Genomic DNA, 23,882 nt, shown 5'->3' with positions numbered 1-23,882 from the left:
TATTTTAAGGACAACAATTCATCAGTGGAATGGATGCTGGCTGGGTGTTGGGGCAGGGATCTGGAGCGCCCCCTGCTGCTTTACCGGGTGCTCTGCCTTTGCTGGAGGGTTTCAGGAGGCTTGGGGAAACTGCTGAATGAATACCAGTGTTTCAATATCTTACACGCACCCCCCCACCCCAGCTTTATTAAGGTAAAATTGACAAATAAAAATTACTAGTATTTACTGTATACAGTGTGATGTTTTGATATATGGATACACTGTGAAATGATAACCATGATCAACTCAACATATCCATCACTTCACATACTTACCATTTGTGTGTGTGTGTGTGTGTGTGTGTGTGTGTGTGTTAAGAACATTTTGCCTGACCAACTTTCAAGTATATGATATTGTTACCTATAGTCACCATGTTATACATTAGATCTCCACAATTTACTTATCCTGCATAACTGGTACCATTTTACCAACATCACCTCATTTTTCCTTCCCCACCCCACTCCCTGGCAACCACCATACTCAGTACTCTCTGCTAGTGAGTATGACTTTTTTAGATTCCATATATAGGTGAGATCATGCAGCATTTGTCTTTCTGTGCCTTGCGTATTTCCCTTAGCATAATGTCCTCTAGGTTCATCCATGTTATCATAAATGACAGGATTTCCTTCTTTTTTTTTCAGGCTGAATAATACTCCATTGTATATATACACTACATTTGCTTTATTTATTCATCCATAATGGACACTTGGTTGATGCCATATCTTGGCTATTGTGAATAATGCTGCCATGAACATGGGAATGCAGATATCTTTTCAAGATCCTGATTTCATTTCCTTTGGATATATACCCAGAAGTGGGATTTCTGGATCATAGTGCCAACTAAAAATAGGCATTTGCCATCTGCTTCTACAAGGATTAAGTCACAAACTGCTGTACAGATGAACTTCAATGCACTCTGAAAGGAGTTCAGGGTGGAGATCAGGAATGAGGCACTCTGCTCTGGGAAAACCCAGCAGAAGAGGCCTTCAGATAGTTAGATATTTTCAGGAGACGATTTTATGAGCCCAATTCTTGCATCTCCTCATACCTGGAAAAGCACTAAAATCATTAATGGTGACCTCTGCTCCTCGTGACTACTAGCAAGCCTCTGCCAACATGTGTGCTTGATTGCATATAACCCCCGTCACTAAAATCGTATATAATACTGACCTCTCCCCTACCTCTTTGGAGCAGTTTCTCAGAGCTATCTGAAATGCTGTCTACTGGGCTATAGTACGCATTTTGCCCCAAATAAACTTAACTCATAACTCTCATGTTGTGCATTTTTTTTCTGTCAACAACAGATAGTTAAATTTTTAACTTTTTGAGAAACCTCCATACTGTTTTCCATAATGGCTGTACCAATTTACTTTCCTATCAACAGTGTGTAAGTGTTCCTTTTCTCTAACACCCAAAACTTGTCTTTTGTCTTTTGATAATAGCCATTCTAACACATGGAGGTGATACCTTATTGTGGTTTTGGTTTGTATTTTTCTAATGATAAGTGATGTTGTATGTTTTCATATATGTCTTCTTTATGTCTTTTAGGTCCTTTGCCTATTTTTTAATAGAGTTATTTGTTTTCTTGCTATTGAGTTGTTTGGATTCCTTGTATATTTTGAATATTAGCTCCTTACCCGAGGTACAGTTTGCAAATATTTTTTCCTGTTCCATAGATTGTCTATTTACTCTGTTGATTTCTTTGCTATGAAAAAGCTTTTTAGCTTGATGCAATCCCATTTGTCTATTTTTGTTTTTGTTGCCTGTGATTTTTGGGGTCATATCCAAAAAATAATTGTCCAGACCAAGGTCAAGAAGCTTCTCCCCTGTTTGCTTCTAATAGTTTTACAGTTTCAGGTCTTATATTTATGTCTTTAATCCATTTTAAGTTAATTTTTTATATGGTATGGGACAAGGGTCTAGTTTCATTCTTCTGTATGTGGCTATCCAGTTTTCTCAACACCATGTATTGAAGAGATTATTCTTTTCCTATTGTGTGTTCTTGGACCTTTGCCAAAGATCAATTGTCTGAAAATGCGTGGATTTATTTCTAGAGTCTCTATTCTGTTCCACTGGCCTATTTATTTTAATGCCATTACCATACTGTTTTGATTACTATAGCTGTGTAGAATATTTTGAAATCAGAAAGTGTGGTGCCTCCAGTTTTGATCTTTTTGTTTAAGATTGATTTGACTATTTGGGGTCTTTCATGGTTCCATATAAATTTTAGGATTGTCTTTTCTATTTCAGTGAAAAATGCCTTTGGAATTTTTTAAAAATTTAATTAAATTAATTTTTTTATACAGAAGGTTCTTATTAGTTATCCATTTTATACATATTAGTGTATACATGTCAACCCCAATCTCCCAATTCACCCCGCCACCACACCCCATGCCACTTTCCCCCCTTGGTGTCCATACGTTTGCTCTCTACATCTGTGTCTCAATTACTGCCCTGCAAACCAGTTCATCTGTACCATTGTTCTAGGTTCCACATATATGCATTAATATGCAATATTTGTTTTTCTCTTCCTGACTTACTTCACTCTGTATGACAGTCTCTAGATCCATCCACGTCTCTACAAATGACCCAATTTCGTTCCTTTTTATGGCCGAGTAAAATTCCATTGTATATATGTACCACATCTTCTTTATCCATTCATCTGTCAATGGGCATTTAGGTTGCTTCCATGTCCTGGCTATTGTAAATAGTGCTGCAATGAACACTGGGGTGCAGTGTCTTTTGGAATTATGGTTTTCTCTGGGTATATGCCCAGTAGTGGGATTGCTGGGTCATATGGTAGTTCTATTTTTAGTTTTTTAAGGAACCTCCATACCGTTCTCCACAGTGGCTGTATCAATTTACATTCCCACCAACAGTGCAAGAGGGTTCCCTTTTCTCCACACCCCCTCCAACATTTGTTGTTTGTAGATTTTCTGATGATGCCCATTCTAACTGGTGTGAGGTGATACCTCACTGTAGTTTTGATTTGCATTTCTCTAATAATTAGTGATGTTGAGCAGCTTTCCATGTGCTTCTTGGCCATCTGTATGTCTTCTTTGGAGAAATGTCTACTTAGGTCTTCTGCCCATTTTTTGATTGGGTTGTATGTTTTTTTGATACTGAGCTACATGAGCTGTTTATATATTTTGGAGATTAATCCTTTGTCTGTTGATTCATTTGCAAATATTTTCTCCCATTCTGAGGGTTGTCTTTTCATCTTGTTTGTAGTTTCCTTTGCTGTGCAAAAGCTTTTAAGTTTCATTAGGTCCCATTTGTTTATTTTTGGTTTTATTTCCACTACTCTAGGAGGTGGATCAAAAAAGATCTTGCTGTGATTTATGTCAAAGAGTGTTCTTCCTATGTTTTCCTCTAAGAGTTTTATAGCGTCCAGTCTTACATTTAGGTCTCTAATCCATTTTGAGTGTATAGTGTTAGGGAGTGTTCTAATTTCATTCTTTTACATGTAGCTGTCCAGTTTTCCCAGCACCACTTATTGAAGAGACTGTCTTTTCTCCATTGTATATCCTTGCCTCCTTTGTCATAGATTAGTTGACCATAGGTGCATGGGTTTATCTCTGGGCTTTCTATCCTGTTCCATTGATCTGTATTTCTGTTTTTGTGCCAGTACCATATTGTCTTGGTTACTGTAGCTTTGTAGTATAGTCTGAAGTCAGGGAGTCTGATTCCTCCAGCTCCATTTTGTTCCCACAAGACCACTTTGGGTATTTGGAGTCTTTTGTGTCTCCATACAAATTTTAAGATTTTTTGTTCTAGTTCTGTAAAAAATGCCATTGGTAATTTGATAGGGATTGCATTGAATCTGTAGATTGATTTGGGTAGTATAGTCATTTTCACAATATTGATTCTTCCAATCCAAGAACATGGTATATCTCTCCATCTGTTTGTATCGTCTTTAATTTGTTTCATCAGTGTCTTATAGTTTTCTGCATACAGGTCTTTTGTCTCCCTAGGTAGGTTTATTCTAGGTATTTTATTCTTTTTTTTGAAGTGGTAAATGGGAGTGTTTCCTTAATTTCTCTTTCAGATTTTTCATCATTAGTATATAGGAATGCAAGAGATTTCTGTGCATTAATTTTTTATCCTACAACTTTACCAAATTCATTGATTAGCTCTAGTAGTTTTCTGGTGGCATCTCTATGTATAGTATCATGTTATCTGCAAACAGTGACAGTTTTACTTCTTCTTTTCCAATTTGTATTCTTTTAATTTCTTTTTCTTCTCTGACTCCCACAACGGGAGAGGCCACAACAGTGAGAGGCCCACGTACCGCAAAAAAAAAAAAAATAATAATAATAATAATAATATTAATTCTTCCAATCCATGAACATGAGATATATTTCCATTTACCTGTGTCTTCTTCAATTTCTTTCATCAATGTTTTATAGTTTTCAGTATACAGATATTTCATCTCCTTGGTTAAATTTATTCCTGAATATTTTTTGGTTTTGACGCTATTGTAAATGGGATTTTTTAAAATGTTATTTCTCAGATAGTTTGCTGTTAGTGTATACAAATGCTACTGCTTTTTCTATGTTGATTTTGAATCCTGCAATTTTACTGAATTTGTTTATCACTTCTAATAGTTTTTTAGTGGAGTCTTTAGGGATTTCTATATATAAGATCTTGTCATTTGCAATATTTCAGTGTCTCTATAACCAGTAGGATCACACTGGTGAATACCAGCTCAATACTAGCTTGTCCATTAGGTTCTTAATGAAGGTCTTTCAAAAAATTACGAAACTTGGGCTTCCCAGGTGGCGCAGTGGTTGAGAGTCTGCCTGCCGATGCAGGGGACGCGGGTTCGTGACCCGGTCCGGGAAGATCCCACATTCCGCGGAGCGGCTGGGCCCGTGAGCCATGGCCGCGCCGCTGAGCCTGCGCGTCCGGAGCCTGTGCTCCGCAACGGGAGAGGCCACAACAGTGAGTACCAAAAAAAAAAAAAAAAAAAAAAAAAATTACGAAACTCTGCTGCACTGAACTGAGGAGGGAGAAGATTTGTTTGTATCTGGAACAAGTTAGCTAAGGAAAACAAAGTGGCTTAGATTGGGTGTATGGGCTTAGTGGGGAGTCAGGGAGGAGGGATGGTGAGCAGCTGGCCAACTGGAAAATCATGGAAGAGCTAGGTAAGCTGTGGTAAGGATGTGGGCAGAAAGGTTAAGTTACAAAGAATAAGTGGCAAAACACCTCTCCCTTCCCTCTTATCAAGGGAGTGTGCAGAGCCTTGGCATACGTGATTAACCTTGCAAACTCTAATAAAAGTAAGGACAGTTAATGGTTTATCTTCCTCCCACCACTCTGTTAGAGCTCAGAGCAAATCACAAAGCAGATCTTCTGAAGCCAGCAAACTAGATAAATGGCTGGTTAGTTCGGGGAAAAGTTAGCTTTCGTACACAATCAGGCTCAATAGCGTTTTGGCATCTCATGGGCACATCTCAGTGTAACCTACTTTCTCTTCTTCCATCCAGAGGTGATGATATTGACAGACGAGGAAAGCTGAAAGCCAAACAGGAAATAGAAATAGCAGCAAAAGGCCTGGAGAGCATCCATGAAGACTGAGTGGCAGGCAGCACCTTCCACCAGAGAAGCTTGACCATCACAGTTTAAACCTGAGAATCCTCCCACACTGGGCGTGGTGGTGAGCCCGCAGTTGGGAAGAGAGGCACGAAATTTGCTCCCCTTCGCCACTGGAGCCAGCACTAGCACATCTGTTTAGAGGAGTTAGGCCACTTCCCCCAAAGCACTTCCCTGGGCACTAACAGCAGAGTCAGGGCTCAAACCAAGATCTCACCCCAGAGCTGTCCTCCTCACCAGTGCACCAGAGCACATTGTGATATATCACCCAGAGTGTAAAAAGTGTCCACCTGGAATGGGGGGGTTGGGACAAAGGAGAGGAAAGGATGGGTGAGAGAGATTTTTGCAGAAAGCTCTCCAAAAGACAAATGTTATTCATTTTTCTCAGCCCAGCAGTCTGAAAAAAGCATAGTTCAAAGATCAATGACCAATTAGTATCCAGCTGCTGAAAGAAAACAGTGCTTTGACCTTAGCAGAAAGTTACATAAACTCTCCTCAGGGCAAGAGACTTCTTAGGGAGAATTAAGAGGTAGCATAAACACAGCTCATTTGGGAAGAACCAGAACTTTCCTGTTTAATCCCTAGAATTCCACTGAAAGCTGCGATGGGTGGGGCAGCCCAGAGGGGGACTCAGCAATAGCTAGGGAGGTTCTGGGGTTAGGGGATCAGGTTTCTAGAGGTATCTCAAGCCAAAGACAGTGGGATGGTGGTGGTGTTGGGGGTGATTTCCAAATTCTTCCTCTATGCTTCTGTGTCGCTTTCTGGACCCAAGCTTGATTGTTGCAGTAAAGGCTCTGGCTTGCTCAGGGTCCCTGGCACATGGTGCTTTGTTTGCTAAGCACCGATGCGGTGTGGCATGTTGGAGAGAACTCTGAACTTCATTCTGGTCCCAGCCCTGAGTTATGGGCTGGCTGACCTTGGCTGTGCTACTCTGAGCTGACTTTTGTCATTTGAAACAGAAAAGTGTTGGGCTTGACTAATTTTTAAAAATTCATTCCAGCTCTAAAAGGCTATGATTCTGTGACACAAATATTTTCATTTCCTAAGTGAAATGAAACTTTCCAAAGTTTCACACAGAAACTTTGATGAAGCAAATCTAACTCGCAAGTAGAATAACAGTAACAATAAACAGTTGCTTGGTGCTTATTAGTGCCAGACACGGTTGAAACGCTTTATAAATGTTGAATCATTTAATTCTTACATCAGTCATTTGAAATAGATAGTATTATTATCTTCATTTTGCAGATGAGGAAACCAAGGCACAAAGTGGTTATGTCAGCCTATGGGGCAGGTGCTATTCTTATCCCTATTCCATGGATGAAGACACTAAGGCATACAGGTGGGGATGTGCTGCTAGCTTTTGGCAGAGGGTGGAAAGGGTCCAGCACGGCTGGCAGCAGCCCCATGACTGGGCCCAGGAGCGCGTGGCCAAAGCAATCCGGGGAGGCACGTAAGTGAGGTCCAGTGCACCCCCTTCTGGGTCGTTGCGGGATTGCCTGGTCTGAGCCACAGCACAGTGGTACAGAGAGCAGCTCTGGAAAGCTAACTTCCAGCTCCCTCCTCCTGGCCTGGCTGAGGCAGTTTGGCTCTGGTGGCCCCCGGTCGGTGGGAGGGGGTAGTGTCTGAGGCAAGCCCCTCCCAGGATCCTCCTTCTTGGTCTCTTATCCCCTCCTACAATCCTTCAAGGCCAGAGGGGCAGGTTCTGACCTTTCATTTCCACTATTTCACATCCTCCTGTTCAAACAGTTAAGCCCGTGGCCCAGGCCTGGTGGGCAGGAAAGGGATCTTCCCTATTCAACGGAAGAACTCTCTGGGCCGGGTCCTCTGAGACTGGTTCTTGACCTTGTCGGGAGAGGTGCTCGGCCATGTGGGTGCCTGCAAGTTCCTACTGGGTGTACCAAGAATGCAAGCTCTCAGCCCCTTTCCCAGGGCACTTCTCAGGGCTGTGTCTGCAGGGAGCAGCTCAAGGAATGAGGTGACGCCTCCTCCAAGACAAAGAGCAGCTTGCTCTGAAGGAGGTGACTCCCTAAACTCAGTGTTCCTGGCCGTGACCCAAACCATCGTCACTGTCCTGTCCCCGGCCTTTCTGTGAGCACCTGGTGAGCTCCAGTGAAGGATTTGTGGGGGAGGTCCTGATTTGGAGCATTTACCTCTTTTCTTATTTTAGGCAGCTTGAATCAGTGCCTGCTATGGAGCCTGATCATGTACAGAGCCAAGTGGCTAAGTGTTTCTAGAAACAGTCAGCTATTTATTGGCTTCCTGGCTCCAGGTAATCTGATTTGTGATTTCATAAGATCTCCAACAGAGCAGAGGCTGAATTATTAGCTATCCTTACTTTTAAAGTTTTTAAGATAATTTTTTATACCAGGGTTGTACATACTTCCTTGAAAAGATTTTTCAAAGTAAGAAGACAGATGAAAAATCTCACAATTAGATGCGGGGAGGCCCTGGGTTGCTGGCTGTCCTCACTGTCCCGGGTTTGTAGACTGAGGTGCTGAGACCCATGGAGGATTATAGAGACCTGCTCCTGGCCCTTGAGGAGGAATTCAACACATCCTCCCTGACAGGAATGACGGAGATTTATAATAAAATGCTTCTACTGGGGCATGACTGCAATAGGCACATGGGTCATGTAGAAATCAACGTGGGGGCCCAGTATGGGTGGGAAGCCAGGGCAAGTTCAGGGCTTTGGTTAAAGCACTGAAAGGGGCCAAGAATAGTATGTCAGACTCAAGAGGCGAGGGTAGATACCACCGGGGACCTAGAAATCCCAGGAATCTTTACCCAATCTTTACCCAAATACACTCACAAGTGGCTTTCCCTTTACCAAAGCACAGAAGAGTTGGGTCCAAGCAGCCTTCTTCCAATGGTGAAAATTGTCAGAGACATAGTACTTGGTCACTCTATCTATTGAAATTTTATGAAAGTGTTTTAAGCTAAGAGAAAGTTAGACTGAAAGTCAGGAATAGTTAACATTCATCTAATTACAAAAATTTTTAGAACATGAGGATGCTTCCCAAGAGATCACAAAAAATTATTATGAGAGGAGATTGACTGCATTCTTCTTTAGTGACTTCTGCAAAGTGAACAGTCTAGGACCTCCTTCCCATCACTAACATGTGTGTCCTTTCTCATAGAAGTATGTCAAAAATCACTTTTTCTGGCTTCAGTTGAAATTTATTTGTTCAATCAGAAATGTTTATTGAGACACCAAGGGGGGAAAGGGGAGGTGGGATGAACTGGGAGATTGGGATTGATATATACACTAACTAATATGTATAAAATAGATAACTGATGAGAACCTGCTGTATAGCATAAGGTACTTCCCTCTGCTGTACAGTAGAAACTTACACAACATTGTAAAACAACCACACCCCAATTTAAAAAAAATGTTTGTAGGACACTTACTCTGTGCCAGGCACTGTCCCCAGTCCAGGGAATGCTCTAGTGACCGAGACAAATCCAATTTTTGCTCATACTGGGAAGACAGGCAATAACACAAGGAAGTATTTAAATAAACAGTAATTTCGTAGATAATTTTAGGAGGTCTGAATGTGATAAAGAATGCTTTGGGTGGGGTGTGCTACTTTATTTTTATTTTCTTTTATAAATTTATTTATTTTTGGTGGCGTTGGGTCTTCACTGCTGCGTGGCCTTTCTCTAGTTGCGGGGGAGCGGGGGCTACTCTTTGTTGCAGTGTGCGGGCTTCTCGTTGCAGTGGCTTCTCTTGTTGCACAGCACGGGCTCCAGGCACGTGGGCTTCAGTAGTTGTGGCACGTGGGCTCAGTAGTTGTGGCTCGTGGGCTCTAGAGTGCAGGCTCAGCAGTTGTGGTGCACGGGCTTAGCTGCTCCGCGGTATGTGGGATCTTCCCAGACCAGGGCTCAAAGCTGTGTCCCCTGTATTGGCAGGCGGATTCTTTTTTTTTTTTTATTTAACATCTTTATTGGAGTATAATTGCTTTACAATGGTGTGTTAGTTTCTGCTTTATAACAAAGTGAATCAGCTATAATACCCCGCACCCCATCCTCACCCGGTGGCCCTCACTGCGCTTTACGCTGAATGGAGGGGTAAATCCAAGCGCGTTTCCGTGCCTATTGGTGTACAATTTAGCGAGCCAAAGTCGGCCTGCCATAAATACTTAGGGGTTTAAAAATGTGCCACCGAGTTAACTGAAAGTAATTCATCCCAGGCTGCTGAGTCAGCCAAAGTAAAAGCTGATACATTTTGAAGCCATGAGGTCGGGGAGTTGGTGGAGTTACGTGCGCGCTGTGACCTATCGCTGTTGGTAGGATTTACCGAACGGAAGGATCTTAGGAGCCTCTCCTACGGGAACTGCAAGCTTTTACATAACCCACTCTCCCTACAAGTAACTCTTTGCTTCTGTGCAAGGAAATGCTTTTGCATCTATTTGGTTTTATCACGGTTCCCCCCACCCCCGCCCACCCTTGGCAACAGGGGGCAGGACTTGTTCTAGGTTTTCTGCTCCCTGGATTTGGGTGTGAGTGAATTTCCATTTTTACTGCTTGTAAATCATTGTCTAGGCTTTGACGAGACACTTTTGCTGGCCTGGGTGGCATGTGCTTAAATGCCTCATGCCGGACATCCGAGACATCTGATCACTGCCTCGGAGGCAGCAAACTTAGCTCACCAATGTTCACTGTCTCACACCCTTGCTGGAGTTGCAGACTCTCTCAGGACCTTGCATGGAAGATATTTCAGCTCCTTTTTATTTGAATGTTAAACCAGGGTTGCCAGGTAAAACACAGGTCACCCAGTTGGATCTGAATTTCAGCTAAACAACGAAGAATATTTTAGTAAAATGAGTCCCAAATATTGCATGAGACACACCTACATAGGAAGAGAGTATTTGTTGTTTACCTGAAAGGCAAACTCAGCTGGGCGTTCTGTATTTTTATTTGCTAAACATGGCAGCCCTAATTAAAGAGAAAGACAAATATCATATGATATCACTTATATGTGGAATCTAAAATATGGCACAAATGAACCTATCTACAAAAGAGAAACAGACTCACAGACATAGAGAACAGACTTGTGGTTGCCAAGGGGCATTGGGGAGGGAGAGCGATGGACTGGGGGAGTTTGGGGTTAGTGGATGCAAACTATTTACACAAGGTCCTACTGTAGAGCCAAGGAACTATATCCAATCTCCTGGGATAAACCACAGTGGAAAAGAATATTGAAAAAGAATATATATATGTGTGTGTGTGTGTATAAGTGAGTCACTTTTCTGTACAGCAGAAATTAGCACAACGTTGTAAATCAACTTTACTTCAATTTTAAAAAAGAGAATAAAAAAAAAATCACAGTCCCAGCCAGCTCTGCGGGCGGACGTGCTCCCTCTGTAAACGAGGCGCTGAGTGGTGAGTTAATCTCACGTCAAGGTGTCCTGCGGCACCAGGTCCCTCCGTGCTGGGAGCGAGGCCGGGTGGGCAGCCGCGCCTGGGGCTGGCAGGTGGCAGGGAGGCTGCTCTCAGGGCAGACGGCCTCTGCCAGCCGGGTCGCGGCTGTCTGTAGCAGGAATAACTCCAGAACACACAAACACACTCAGCTGCTTGAGTTTAAAAAAAAAAAAAAGGAGGGTGGGGAGTGGTTTAGCAACCTAGGGCTGTTTTAGATTTTACCGCTCTTGGGGTTGTAGACTGTCCCTGTTGCCCCAAAGCTGAGTGCGCCCAGCCCACCTGAGGGAAGGAGCGGGGCGAGAAGGGATCCATCCGGAGGGAGAACCATCCAGAGAGGGAGAATCGCACGCCTCCCCTGGATACGGAGGGAGCAATGGAAGGGGGGAACGAGGAAGCCTTGACCCTCGTCTGCTCATCCGCAGAACGTAGGAAGGTGAAGTTCGGGTCTGAACTGTGGAAAGCCCAGGGCTACACCCAGCTTCCGAGTACCACCCCTGTCCCCGTGCCCGGAGCAGCGAGGACAACAGGCGTGGCGTCTGCTGCAGCAGGCGGCCAGTCTTCTTGGGAAGGAGCGTGTGGAAGATGTTGTGACATCCTGAAAAGAAAGTTTTCTAAATCTCCTGGGTGGCAGGACCCCCGGTCAAGCAACCCAGCCAGCGGGGGAGGCAAGGATGAGGATTGTCCTCAATGGTGCGGGACATCCAAAGTGAATTCTGGTTGGAAACAAGGACTAGCTGGGTGACCTTGGGCACATCAGTTTACGAATCTGTGCTTCAGTTTTCTCGTCTACAGCATAAAGTTGGAATCAGTGGTGGACTCTGCCAGCTCTGATCCGTTATTCACCGGGAAACGGCTCCAAACTGGAACGGTGCTTCCCCAAAGTCAGGTCAGTCAGTTACCTACGCCACCTATTAGAAAGAAGAGAATGACAAAGCTGGGAAGAAAAAAAAAAAAAAAGAGGGGAAGCGGATTTGTTATTTCCTGCATAATTATCAACATTATTTCTTATCATCCAGCGTCAGAAGTTTATTCCCCTTGCTGAGGGATGGCATTCTGAACGTGACCAACATTAATAATTCGATGCTGAGGCAAAACCAAACTATAGTTAGAGTGATTTTGGTATCTAAAGTTGTCCATAGAGTCTGGAATCATAGATAACACTGTTTTACTTTAAAAACATTTGGCAGATTGAAGATATCTGTGATATTACTCACCCATGTTTCTGGAATGTATATATATGTATGTATGTATTTAGTGTGTGTGTGCGTGTGCATGCATGTGAGAGAAAAGGCAAATATGGCAAATGTTAATAATTAGTGAATCTAAAAGTAGTCAATGAATGTGTATGTAACTCTAGGTTTTTCACAGGTGTATTCAGGTAACTGCTATTTAACCAGTCAAAACATTGCGTTTGAATGGAAGACGATCTTTTAAATCAAAGAGATATAAGAAATGACTGCAATATTTACATTAGTTATGAAGGGCATTAAGTATATAGAAAGACGACTTTACCTGAATGTAAAGAATTTATGGAAGGGACTTCCCTGGTGGTGCAATGGTTAAGAATCCTCCTGACAATGCAAGGGACACGGGTTCCAGCCCTGGTCCGGGAAGATCACACATGCCAGGGAGCAACTAAGCCCGTCCACCACAACTACTGAGCCTGCGCTCTAGAGCCCGTGCTCTGCAAAAAGAGAAGCCACCGCAATGAGAAGCCACCGCAATGAGAAGCCAGCACATGGCAACGAAGAGTAGCCCCTGCTTACCGCAACTAGAGAAAGCCCGCGCGCAGCAACGAAGACCCAACACAGCCAAAAAAAAAAAAAAAAAAAATTTATAAAAAAAAGAATTTATGGGAAATATCTAGTCTTATTTTTCGTTTTTGTTCATTTTGTAACTTTACATTTGATTCGAAAACATTGCTAATTTCTACATCACATCTTAGGCAAAAATTGCAGGAACCCATGGGTTCACTCCTTCTAGGTACATCTGCTATTGAATGAATGGGTTACAATGTTCCACCCAGAATTGGTCAAGGCCTTGCTAATTCTCCTTGTTTATGAGCTACACCAGATTACTTTTCATTAAAACTGAAGCATCACCTAAGTGTCCATCGACAGATGAATGGTTTAAGAAGATGTAGCATATACATACAATGGAATATTACTCAGCCATAAAAAGGAACAAAGTTGAGCTATTTGCAGTGAGGTGGATGGACCTAGAGTCTGTCATACAGAGGGAAGTAAGTCAGAAAGAGAAAAACAAATACCGTATGCTAACGCGTATATATGGAATCTAAAAAAAAAAAAAATGGTACTGATGAACCCAGTGGCAGGGCAGGAATAAAGATGCAGACATAGAGAATGGACTTGAGGACATGGAGTGGGGAGGGGGAAGCTGGGGCGAAGAGAGAGAGTGGCATGGACATATATACACTACCAAATGTAAAATAGATAGCTAGTGGGAAGCAGCTGCATAGCACAGGGAGATCAGCTTGGTGCTTTGTGACCACCTAGAGGGATGGGATAGGGAGGGTGGGAGAGAGGCTCAAGAGGGAGGGGATATGGTGATATACATATGCATATGGCTGATTCACTTTGTTGTACGACAGAAACTAACACAGCATTGTGAAGCAATCATACTCCAATAAAGATGTATATAAATAAAAACAAAACAAAAAAACTGAAGCATCAACTCTGTGTTTAATTATTTTGATGAAATAATTCACCAAATAAGGATTATTTGAAATCTGCCTTTTCCTTAATTTCTGTTCACTATTTAATGCTGGAACGTAGGGGTGGGAGTTACATATAAAGCATGACCCTTGCTCTCAGTGAGCTTGCAGTCCAGACGATATAGGACACGGGTTGCATAAGGACTGACGTCTAGTTCTGGGGATGGAATTGGAAGCAGGGTCTTTTTTTCTCTAAATTCGAGTGGATCTTTACGCAGCCCCACGAGGTGCAGGTAAAACACCAGTAAGCTTCAATTCCATCTCCAGCCCTTCTGGGAAGAGCAAAGCTTGTTGTCAAAGAAAAGGAAGGACTAGTTCTGACAGCCTGGAGTCTCCGGGTGGTACCCAGTACACCACCCAGGGCACATCCTATTGCCTTGGGCTACCCTGCAGAGAAAGTCAGAGGGCCCTCTGTTTACTGCAGTCAGTGATGTAGTCCTGACCGTACCAAGAGAGGCCAGCTTTCAGGGCCTGGGCTGTGCTGCCACCATAGCCCACTAATCCTATAAAAATACATGGCTGAAAGCCCCACGCTTACATTTCAAACATAATATTGGGGCCTCAATTTAAGCTGCTATTTAGCAATCGAGTTTCATCAGCCAGCTTTTTGTCTCAATACATTTGGAGAACAGTCTGATGACTAAAGAAAGCAAATGTGAAGTCTTCTAACATGGTGTTTTAGGGAAGCTCCTGAAGGAGACTATCCAGGGACCACTGCCAAGACAGAGCCGGGTCAGAAAAACCATGCAGTGCAAGGCAGAGTGGAATAAAGGCTAAAGAGAATTATAAGGTATGCGTTTGGGGAACACAGAGAGAGAAACGAGGAAGCTTGATTCTGGAACAATGAGAAGAGGCTTCATAAAGAGGGGAGCAGCTTTTGAGGTGGGTTCTGAAGGGTGGGTGGGATATTCACAGGCAAGTAATGGAGAAACATAATTCTTGCACTCAGGAACAGCCAGAATTCCAAATACTAGATGGAATAAAATGATACTAGGAGGAAGCAATTGGCCAAATCCAGACTGTAGGTCACTCTGCAGGACAATTTACCCTGTGTCTTCAGCGAGTCAAGGGTATGGAAAGAGGTGATAGTGGAGTGAGGATTCATCTAGATTTAAAAAGACCTACTGCACCTCATTATAGCAGAATTCTCTGCCTTCCCTTCTTTCTTCTGCTTCCCCCTTCCTCCCTCCTCCCTTCATCCCCTCATTCATGTATTTGACAAATATTCATTCAGCACTCACTATGCGACAGGCACTGGGTTAGTCAATCAACTCTGTGGAGCCTACCCTCATGATGTCTCTCCAGTTGGTCCTTTCAGTTCCTCTCCCGCCAATCTTCTATCAATACCTTTTCCACAACCTGTAAAGCTAATGTGAAACTTGATTTGGGATCAACAAATCCCACAGAGCCTGGACAGAGGCCATCTGCCCAGGGGAGGACAGATGCGTGGGACCTCACGGAAAGGGCTCCATAGAAGAGAGTTCACAGACAAAAATTATAAGACATGTGGGGAAGTCATGTGGCAAGAAAGACAAATAGAATGTTATACACCCCAGAGTAATATAAGCCCCTTTTTGAGAGAAATAGGGAATAAAAAAATTCTCTTTAAGAAAGGAAAATATTTTAATTAAAAGGAACTGTGAAAGACAATTCCTGTCCTGAAAGTAAAGGAAAGTTCCTGAAGATTTTTTTTTTTTCTTTTCGGTACGCGGGCCTCTCACTGTTGTGGCCTCTCCCGTTGCGGCGCACAGGCTCCAGACGCGCAGGCTCAGCGGCCATGGCTCACGGGCCCAGCCACTCCGCAGCATGTGGGATCTTCCCGGACCAGGGCACGAACTCATGTCCCCTGCATCGGCAGATGGACTCTCAACCACTGCGCCACCAGAGAAGCCCCCCCTGAAGATTTTTGAAAAGAGATATGACATTTTTTTTTGTATAAAACATCCCACTGAATGTAAGAACATGAGTCATGAGTCTGGATGCTTGGGCAAGATTGTAACTAGTGGAGATCAAGAGAAGGTAGTAGATTTCAGACAATCCAGGAGGTAAAATGGACGAGAATTGGACAATTAGTTATGGGAAGTAAGGAAGAAAATAAGCAAATAGTAAGCATTAATGATGGCTCCTAGGTTTCTGATTTGGGTAACAGGTGGACGGGGATGTCATCCACTCACATAGACATCAGTCATGTTTTTGAAGTTTAACCATTCTAATATGTGTGTAGTTGCATGTCATTTTAAATTTCCATTTCCCTAATGACAAATGATCCTGATCATCTTTTCATATGCATATTTGCCACCTCTGTATCTTCTTTGGTGAGGTGCCTGTTTGGATCTTTTGCCTATTTTTTTTTTTTTTGCGGTACGCAGGCCTCTCACTGTTGTGGCCTCTCCCGTTGCGGAGCACAGGCTCCGGACGCGCAGGCTCAGCGGCCATGGCTCACGGGCCCAGCCGCTCTGCGGCATGTGGGATCCTCCCGGACCGGGGCACGAACCCGCAGCCCCATGACTTTTAATGTGAGATTTTGTAGAAAGTGAGATTTTTCAGTAATGCACATTTCACCTTATAGCAGACAAACCAGAACTATTTATTCTCCACTAAATGAAGGCAGGTCTCCTTGGAGAGAAGCTAATTCCATTCTTGGGGTAATAGTCTAGGCTGACTTGGAACATTTATAGCCAGAAAGTAATGATGCTTTAGAAATTCTGAAGGACACAGAAACCAGCTTAAAGGGGGATGCATTGACCAAACTGCAACAACTTGAGTATCAAAAAATAAAAATAAAACAAAAAAATTATGGTAATTACAACATATTGAGTCATGAAAAGCCAGAGTCAATAACGATATTCAAAGAAAAATAATGAGAATTTTCTTTTAAAGTAACGTGTTATATTTATTCAAAGGAGCAAAGATGTTATTATGTTTAAGCGTACAAATTGCTTCAGGATTGCAGATACATAGACACACAAAGGCAGATGAAATACTCGTCAGCAAAAGACTGAAAAGATTTCTAGCCCAGGTTCGGGATGTCCTTGCTCATTCTGGCGACCGAAGTACATTTGTTATATGTTAAATTATAGAGTCCACAGAGCCTTAAAACTCATTAACACTTTCATTGCCCACATCACCTAGAATTTTCAGATAGTTGTAGAACACTTGAAAAATATAAACTTGCTGAAGTTTATGCAGAAACAATGTTCAGACAGCCACAGTTCTTGCCCTCAAGTTCTCATGAATATAAGATTTTTCAGGCAACAGAAAGATGGCACTCTCTCCCCTTTACTTATTAGTGGATAGGCTCGTGAGCCCTCCTGCTGTTAAGTCTGTGGCCTGCCACTTACTTTATTTGATGACATAGTAATCTAGTATAAAGCACTAGTGAAATTCACAGGCTATAGGAACCCCTTCTCCCCCTCTCACCTGCATCTCCCTTGGGTCTGAAGGTACTTCAAAGAAAACTTGTAGCTTTGAGTTGAATGGATTTTGTCTTTCAAATAGACTGGAAATATGGCGATATCTCTTTGCTTGCATTTATTTGCCGTTTGGTGGTTCTAGCGGTTATTCCTGGTTGTTACTCCCTGGATTTTCTCCTTTGCCCTGCATGGCCACTGAAAAGAACTGGATGAATCTTTCCTGAGGGGTGAGGGAGAGGCCTGAGGCCTTACATATTGAACCATTCTAGAGGGTTAGGGGAAAATTTTGTCAACATGAACCAAAACTGACTTTATTGAACCTGAAGGGTAGAAGATAACATTAAAAAGACAATTAAGGGCTTCCCTGGTGGTGCAGTGGTTGAGAGTCCGCCTGCCGATGCAGGGGACGCGGGTTCGTGTCCCGGTCCGGGAAGATCCCACATGCCGCGGAGCGGCTAGGCCCGTGAGCCATGGCCGCTGAGCCTGCGTGTCCGGAGCCTGTGCTCCGCAACGGGAGAGGCCACAACGGTGAGAGGCCCGCGCACCACAAAAACAAAAATAAAAAGACAATTAAATGTGGCACTAGTTGCTCTTCAAAAAAGAAAAGATTTTAATGTTTCATATGTTGGGTTTGCAGCCATTAGTCTAAGTTGTATTTAATAGTTTTAGCAACATGTACAGGTAAATTATGCCAGGGAGTTTTTGAATGTTTCTTAGATGAAAATATGCTATTATGGAATTGTTAGGATGATAAAAAATTGAGTTACTCTGCTAAAGAAATGCAAAAAGACTTATCTTAATGAAAAGTGTGATGTTTTAAAGGTCATTTGTATAAAAATAGAACTAGAGACATAATCCAAATAAGTGAAACTAAAACAGAGTGGGAAATTGGGGTAAAGGAGATCTATGGAACTTAGGTAGTTTAAAGTTTGAGTCAATCTGGGGGCAGACCCCAAAGGTGAGACATTTTGGAAATCTGGAAGTAGCAGGCCTCAAATCTCACTCACATCAAGCAGTCTTAGCCAAGCCTACAGCAAGGCGTATTGAGAGGGGTTTTAAAGTTTTGTTTTTAGGAGTGCTTGCTGAGACACAGAGCTACTAAACTGCAATGCCTGTGATGTTTATGCCACATTACCAGAAGCTTTTGTTTTGGAAGTGTGAACAAAAACAAACAAAAATAGTCAAAACTGTATATACATTTTTCTCAGTGTTGCTGAAATAGAAAGTAATTTTTCATTTTATAAAATAACTGCTAACTCTGAGATGATTTTTTGGCTTCGTAGACTCTATGCTGGCACTGGACTTCACCCAGAAGTTGGATGTTGGCCCATAGAAGAGTCTCTAGTAGACCTCAATCAAACCACGTGAAACCTTGTTTTCCCCATAATGCACAGCAGTGCAGTGGGGGCCGAAGGAAGGAAGGAAGTGGTCTGTGCTACTTGGGTGGGATAAGCCAGGAAAGGCTCATGGAGGAGGTGACCTTAAACAGTGTCTCGAAAACAGCAGAGATATTTGCCAGGCAGGTGAGGCAGGGCTTAGCGGAGAGGCCAGATGTGCCCCCAGATGTGGGGAGCAGGTGGGCAAGGCATGGTGGGGTGACATAGTCTGGTGTGTCTGTAACTGTGGCTTTCAGGAAGGAGGTAGGGCACAGAGAGATAAATGCCACATGGAAAGTTGAATGGAAAGCCGGGCCAGGTCACCGACATCCTTGTGTATCACACTAAAGTTTGTTTTCATTCATTTATTTAATAAAATCCATATATCGAGAACCTATTAAATGCCAGGCCTTTAGGAGACAAGACACATTTTTGTTGTTGTTGCTCTCACGGAAGTAGGGGTATAGAAGGGGCAGACAGACATTAAATCAATAATCACACAAGCAATTATTTAACCTTGCTTGTGATAAGCTCTCCTCTGAGAAGGACAATGCCTGTGTAAGGAAAGAGTTTGCAACAGGGAAAGTCTAAATTAGTCTAGGGGTCTGGGAAGGTTTCCGTGAGGAAGTGACAGTTAAGGCTGGGACCCAGGTAGGATCTACTGAGCTAAAGAGGGGCTTGTTTGGGTGGGCTTGTTGGGTGGGGTTGTTAAGAGCATTTCAGGCGGATGTGAAGTGGGCAAAGGTCTGGAGACAGGGAGTTATGCAGTGCTTTAGAGAAACAGAAAAGCCTGCAGCCATGTAGACCCTACTCAGGGGAGCCACGTGATCATACTTGGGTTTTAGGAACCACCCCCCTGGCTGTAGCGTGGGGATAATAAAGGCACGTAGGACTGGAGGTAAAGAAACCAGTTGGTGTGTTGTCGTCACAGATCTGGGGGGGAATGTCAAGGTGAGAGCTGAAGCTGGGACTGTGTGGACCCAGAGGATGGGATGGACTTGACAGATGTTGAGGGGCCAGAAGTGGCTGCACTCAGTGGGCAGTGATTACATGTGGGCAGTGAAGAGAGGAAGACTCCTGGGTTTCTGGATGGAGCAATGGAGCAGATAGTGAAATGGAACTCGGGAGATCAGACTGGGTGGATGGAGAGGATTAGGGGTTGCTGCTGAGTTTCACTGTAGGCATAGGCATTGCTTGGTTAGAAGTGCCTATGGGAATATCCAACAGGCAGCTGGATGGAGTGTAAAGTTCCAGAAAGATTTCAGAGCCGGAGATACAGAAGCAGGAAATAGCAGCAATTAGGTGATGGTAGAAGCCATGACAAGTGACACCTCGCATGGGGAAAGGACATTGAGTGAGAAGACAAGGAGGTCTGGGACCAAACCCTGGGAAACGTAGATATTTACCAGGCAAACATAGAAAGAGGTAGAAGGAGCCTGAGAGTGACCAGAATCATAGAAGAATCAAAAGCAAGTACGTGCTGTATGGTCCCTATTTGCCCAAATCTATTCTCCAAATTGACTTTCTCCCCGTCTCTGTCCTGCTCTGTGGCCTGGAAGGCTGACCTCTGTGGACGGCATCAACAGGCTCTCTTGCCCTCTGGCTTCCAGAGGTCAGCCACTGGGAGGCTGGAGGGTGAGGAGAGAGTTCAGGTGGTGATTCTCTTGGCTTCCTCCTACTGGACAATGGATTCCTGGTGGCTGTGTTCCTCTACCAAAGGCCACAGCTCCTGCTGTGCACCCGTAGCTGCAATTCCCCCTTGTCTCTTCAGGCCTAAGTGTGGGAAAGGCTTTCCCCTATTTATTACTAGCCTTTAGGTCCTTCACCTTCCCTTACTAATTTCCCTTCATCCTGTCCGGTTCTTTCCAAATGGTTCTTTCACTAAACTCTCTCTAGTCATCCCTGTTTCTTGCCGTCTGGGTCCTGCTGGGATCCTCACCTTTACAGAGTTGTGTCACAAAACTACAGAGAAAGAATGTCAAGTTGGGAGTGGCCGACAGTGTCCAAAGCTGCAGAGGTTTTACCTGATGAGACTGAAGAGTCCATGCATGTCCCATTGGAGGTTGTTGGTGACCTCTACTGGCATGGGTTAAAGGAACGGTGAGCTGAAACCTGACCACGGTGCGCTGGTGTGTCAACAGACAGTTGCTGACTATTCCTTGGAGAAACCTAGCTATAAAGGAGAAAAGAAGGTGGTATTTTGAGGGAGCAGCAGGGTGGTGTTTCCGTTCTTCAATGTGAATGTTGAAGGGACCTGAGCATGCTTATGGACAGCCAACAACCATCAGGTTTCTCTGGGTCTGCATTTGAGTAGAAAAATTAGAATCATCTTTTCCTGACTGCAACATCATCAGTGTTAAGTTTTAATGTAAAATGTATTAATTGGAACCTTTGATGTTCAAATATCTCAGTGCTTTCCTACCTAAATGATCTATGTCTTGTGAATGGTAGTTTTATATTAGAATTAACTGAACATAGGGAAGAATTTAGAGAATCAAATTCACTGATTCGGCTCTGAATGTTGACCCCAGTCTCTGTCACTGAAGTGCTCCCGTGTTCTTAGCGAACTGGTTTCATTTGGAAGCATCTGTAATAGTGGTACCTGGCTCTTGACACCATCTTCAAAATATCGCTCCCACCACCCCACCCCCTTTCACACTGAAGATCTGGTTCGTCACCACAGGAGTGTAACAATTGTGTTTGGCTTATAACCCTTCTGGAATCACTGTCCTCAAGAGGACATATGAACCCCTCATCAGTGCCCATTCATGTTGTCCTCTTCAGAAACTCGTCGTGAGGGTCTTAAGTTTTTCCCCACAGCGATCTTGGAAGGAATATTGCTTTGAGCTGCGTCTACTCCCGGAACGTAGGTTCATATTTACAAACGCCTGCATCTCCTTCACCACAGGCACTCTCATCAGGATCTGAGGGAACTTCAGCAGAACATGTTGGCGTTTGTGGTAAAACATCCACATTTGAAAACTCCAAGTCTCTAAGTGAGCATTGCCACTCTGCTGCCTTGGATTGAAGAGCTGTGACACAGTCGTAAATGGACACGCCTGGGATCTCATCACAGCAAGGACTGTTGCCCAGTGACCTGGGCAAGGTCAATGGATCCTCAAATGTATTGGTGTTAGAGCCACTTTCAGGATGAGTCTCGTACAAACCGTAGTCTGGATCAGAAATGAGAGTTTTTCCAGAATGATCTTCCTGATTCCCACATTTCCCCAGAATCTTCTGGAAGGCGATGCCGTCCTCAAGACTCTCTAGTGACACGACATTGCCCCTCCTCTCCCCTGAGTCCTCGTCCCCCAGGGGCTCGTTGGCTCTGCAGCTCTCCTCACCATGTGCCTCTGCTTCAGCCACATTTCTCCAGTCTTCTGAACTTGTTGAACTTAGAGTGAATAAAGACCCTTCGTCAGAATCGGTGTCCAACTCGTACTGAGCGTCAGGCGTGTCCTTTTGTGCTAGTTCCTTGTTAGCAGGAGTCACATGCAGGTCATGACCCCACCCCGGAGCGAAGCTGGGTGGGGACGGGTCCGTGGCTCCCGGGTCACTGAGCGTGGCCACTCCGTAGAGGGCGAGGGGCTCTTCCTCGTCACCGGCGCCCTCGAGCCTTTGCTGCTGTGCGCTCAGCACATTCTCCTTAGAAAACTCCGAGGGGAAGTGTGGAGTGCCCCCTCTCCCCTCGTTCTCTCCAGCCCTCAGCGCTTTTGTACGCGCCACCATTTGGGAGAGAGGCGTGGTCATTTCCCTGGGGAGGCGTGGGCCTAATTCGTTGGAATCCTTACGGATCGAGCCGGGGCTTGTCTGTAATCTGGCAGCCACGGCAGGCATGCCCACTGATCGCTCACCGAGGGAACCTTCCCCGGCCACAGTGTCATAATTTACTTCTCCAGGAATATCATACCTGTAGATGCAGTCCTGTCCCGCCGGCATTAGTTGGGTGTCATCAGCATTCGGCCATCCGCGGAGAATGGGCCGGGCCGCAGCGTGATTTGCGAGCGCGTTATCCTTCCCGCTTCCTGCCCCAGTGTGGTCCCCGCATCGTTCTCCGCCCTGCTGGCCGCCAGCCTCCTTTCTGCTCGGTGCCAGCGTTCTCGCAGGAGTGACGGCCGCGTGTGGGGCTTGGTTCTCACAGAGGTTTGGATCGTGGAAAGTTTGGCGCAGATCCATCCTTGGCTGCTCCATGCTCCCTACAGCTTCGATTTCATTGTAGAAGCCCTGGTTTGAATACACGTTCCCTGAACCTGGACTTTTTTTCCGGCATCTCTGTTGCCACAGTCTGTCCACATAAGGCCTCGCAAAAGCCCCCAGGCAGAATGCCACGAAGAACGTGATGGTCACCGACAGGCAGACGGCCAGGGCCAGGTCCTGGGAAGCGTCCTCCCTTCTGCCAGCAGCTTGCACATCCCCGGTGCTCCTAACCCTTCCTGGCAGCCGCCTCTCCCTGTCACTGGTGTCAGAGCCCGCAGGGTCCTTCTTGCACAGAGTGGAAAAGCGCACTTCCCAGGGCCTCTCAGCTTTGCTCGTCGTGAGGCTCTTCGTATGATTCAGATTAGTGCGAGGAAGGTGGGTCTCTCTGGACACGCGCCTTGTGGGCGTCCACCAGTATGCCTCCTCCTTCCCTGAGAGTGGGGGTAAAAGCACACGCTGATTTGACACGGGAATGAGATTCTAGTGGTTTAAAAAGCATCTGTGAGTCCTCAGTCCTCGTCTAGCTAGATTTAAAGTGGGTATTACACGATTAGCAACTTTACTGGCTGATTGCTTGATTGGTTGTCGATGCCGGCAGCATGTGTCAGGCTCTGTGCACACTTACATGAGGCTCTCAGGCTCGGGTCTGCTGCTCCCAGGCCCGGGAGACTGTGTTTCTTAGGCTTCCTGACTGACTGCTGCCCACAGGAGAAAGGAAGCCAGTCTGTAGGGACAGCCACATTGTTCCTCCTTTCTCCACAGCCTTCCCTACTTACTGCACATTTACTAGAACATTCCATCAAACCTCTGCAAAAATCTGCCTTGGCCACACCTGTGTTTGCTATATCATTTCCTCACCATTCCTCGGCACTGGCAAACAGCAAAAATATTCGGGTTTCTCTGCTGGTTCCTGACATTCTGCCCTCCACACTCAGAATGCCAGTGTGGCTCTTACAGGGCGATGAAACAAGTGTGGCTGACACCATTAAGACTTCTCTCTAATCTTCATGGATTTCTCCTAAACCTGGTAAGCATGGCCATGTCTCTACTGAATAGCAGTCCTGAATAGAACAGAGGCCAGGACTCATTTTAAAAAAAATTACTTCC

The 23,882-nt window shown here is 44.5% G+C and overlaps 1 protein-coding gene across 1 annotated transcript in view; it reads right to left on the bottom strand.

The window, feature by feature from the left end:
• Positions 1–21,333: 21,333 nt before the first annotated feature.
• Positions 21,334–23,882, bottom strand: part of LRRC66 (leucine rich repeat containing 66) — a 20,224-nt gene continuing 17,675 nt past the window's right edge. Inside the window, 2 exon segments of the mRNA XM_007456090.1 lie at positions 21,334–21,449; positions 21,452–23,206. Of these exon segments, the coding sequence (XP_007456152.1) occupies positions 21,334–21,449; positions 21,452–23,206 (1,871 nt within the window).

Source organism: Lipotes vexillifer, unplaced genomic scaffold, assembly GCF_000442215.2.
Source record: "Lipotes vexillifer unplaced genomic scaffold, Lipotes_vexillifer_v1.1 scaffold42, whole genome shotgun sequence".
NCBI classification, from domain to species: Eukaryota; Metazoa; Chordata; class Mammalia; order Artiodactyla; family Lipotidae; genus Lipotes; species Lipotes vexillifer.
This window is presented reverse-complemented; position numbering and strand designations above follow the sequence as displayed.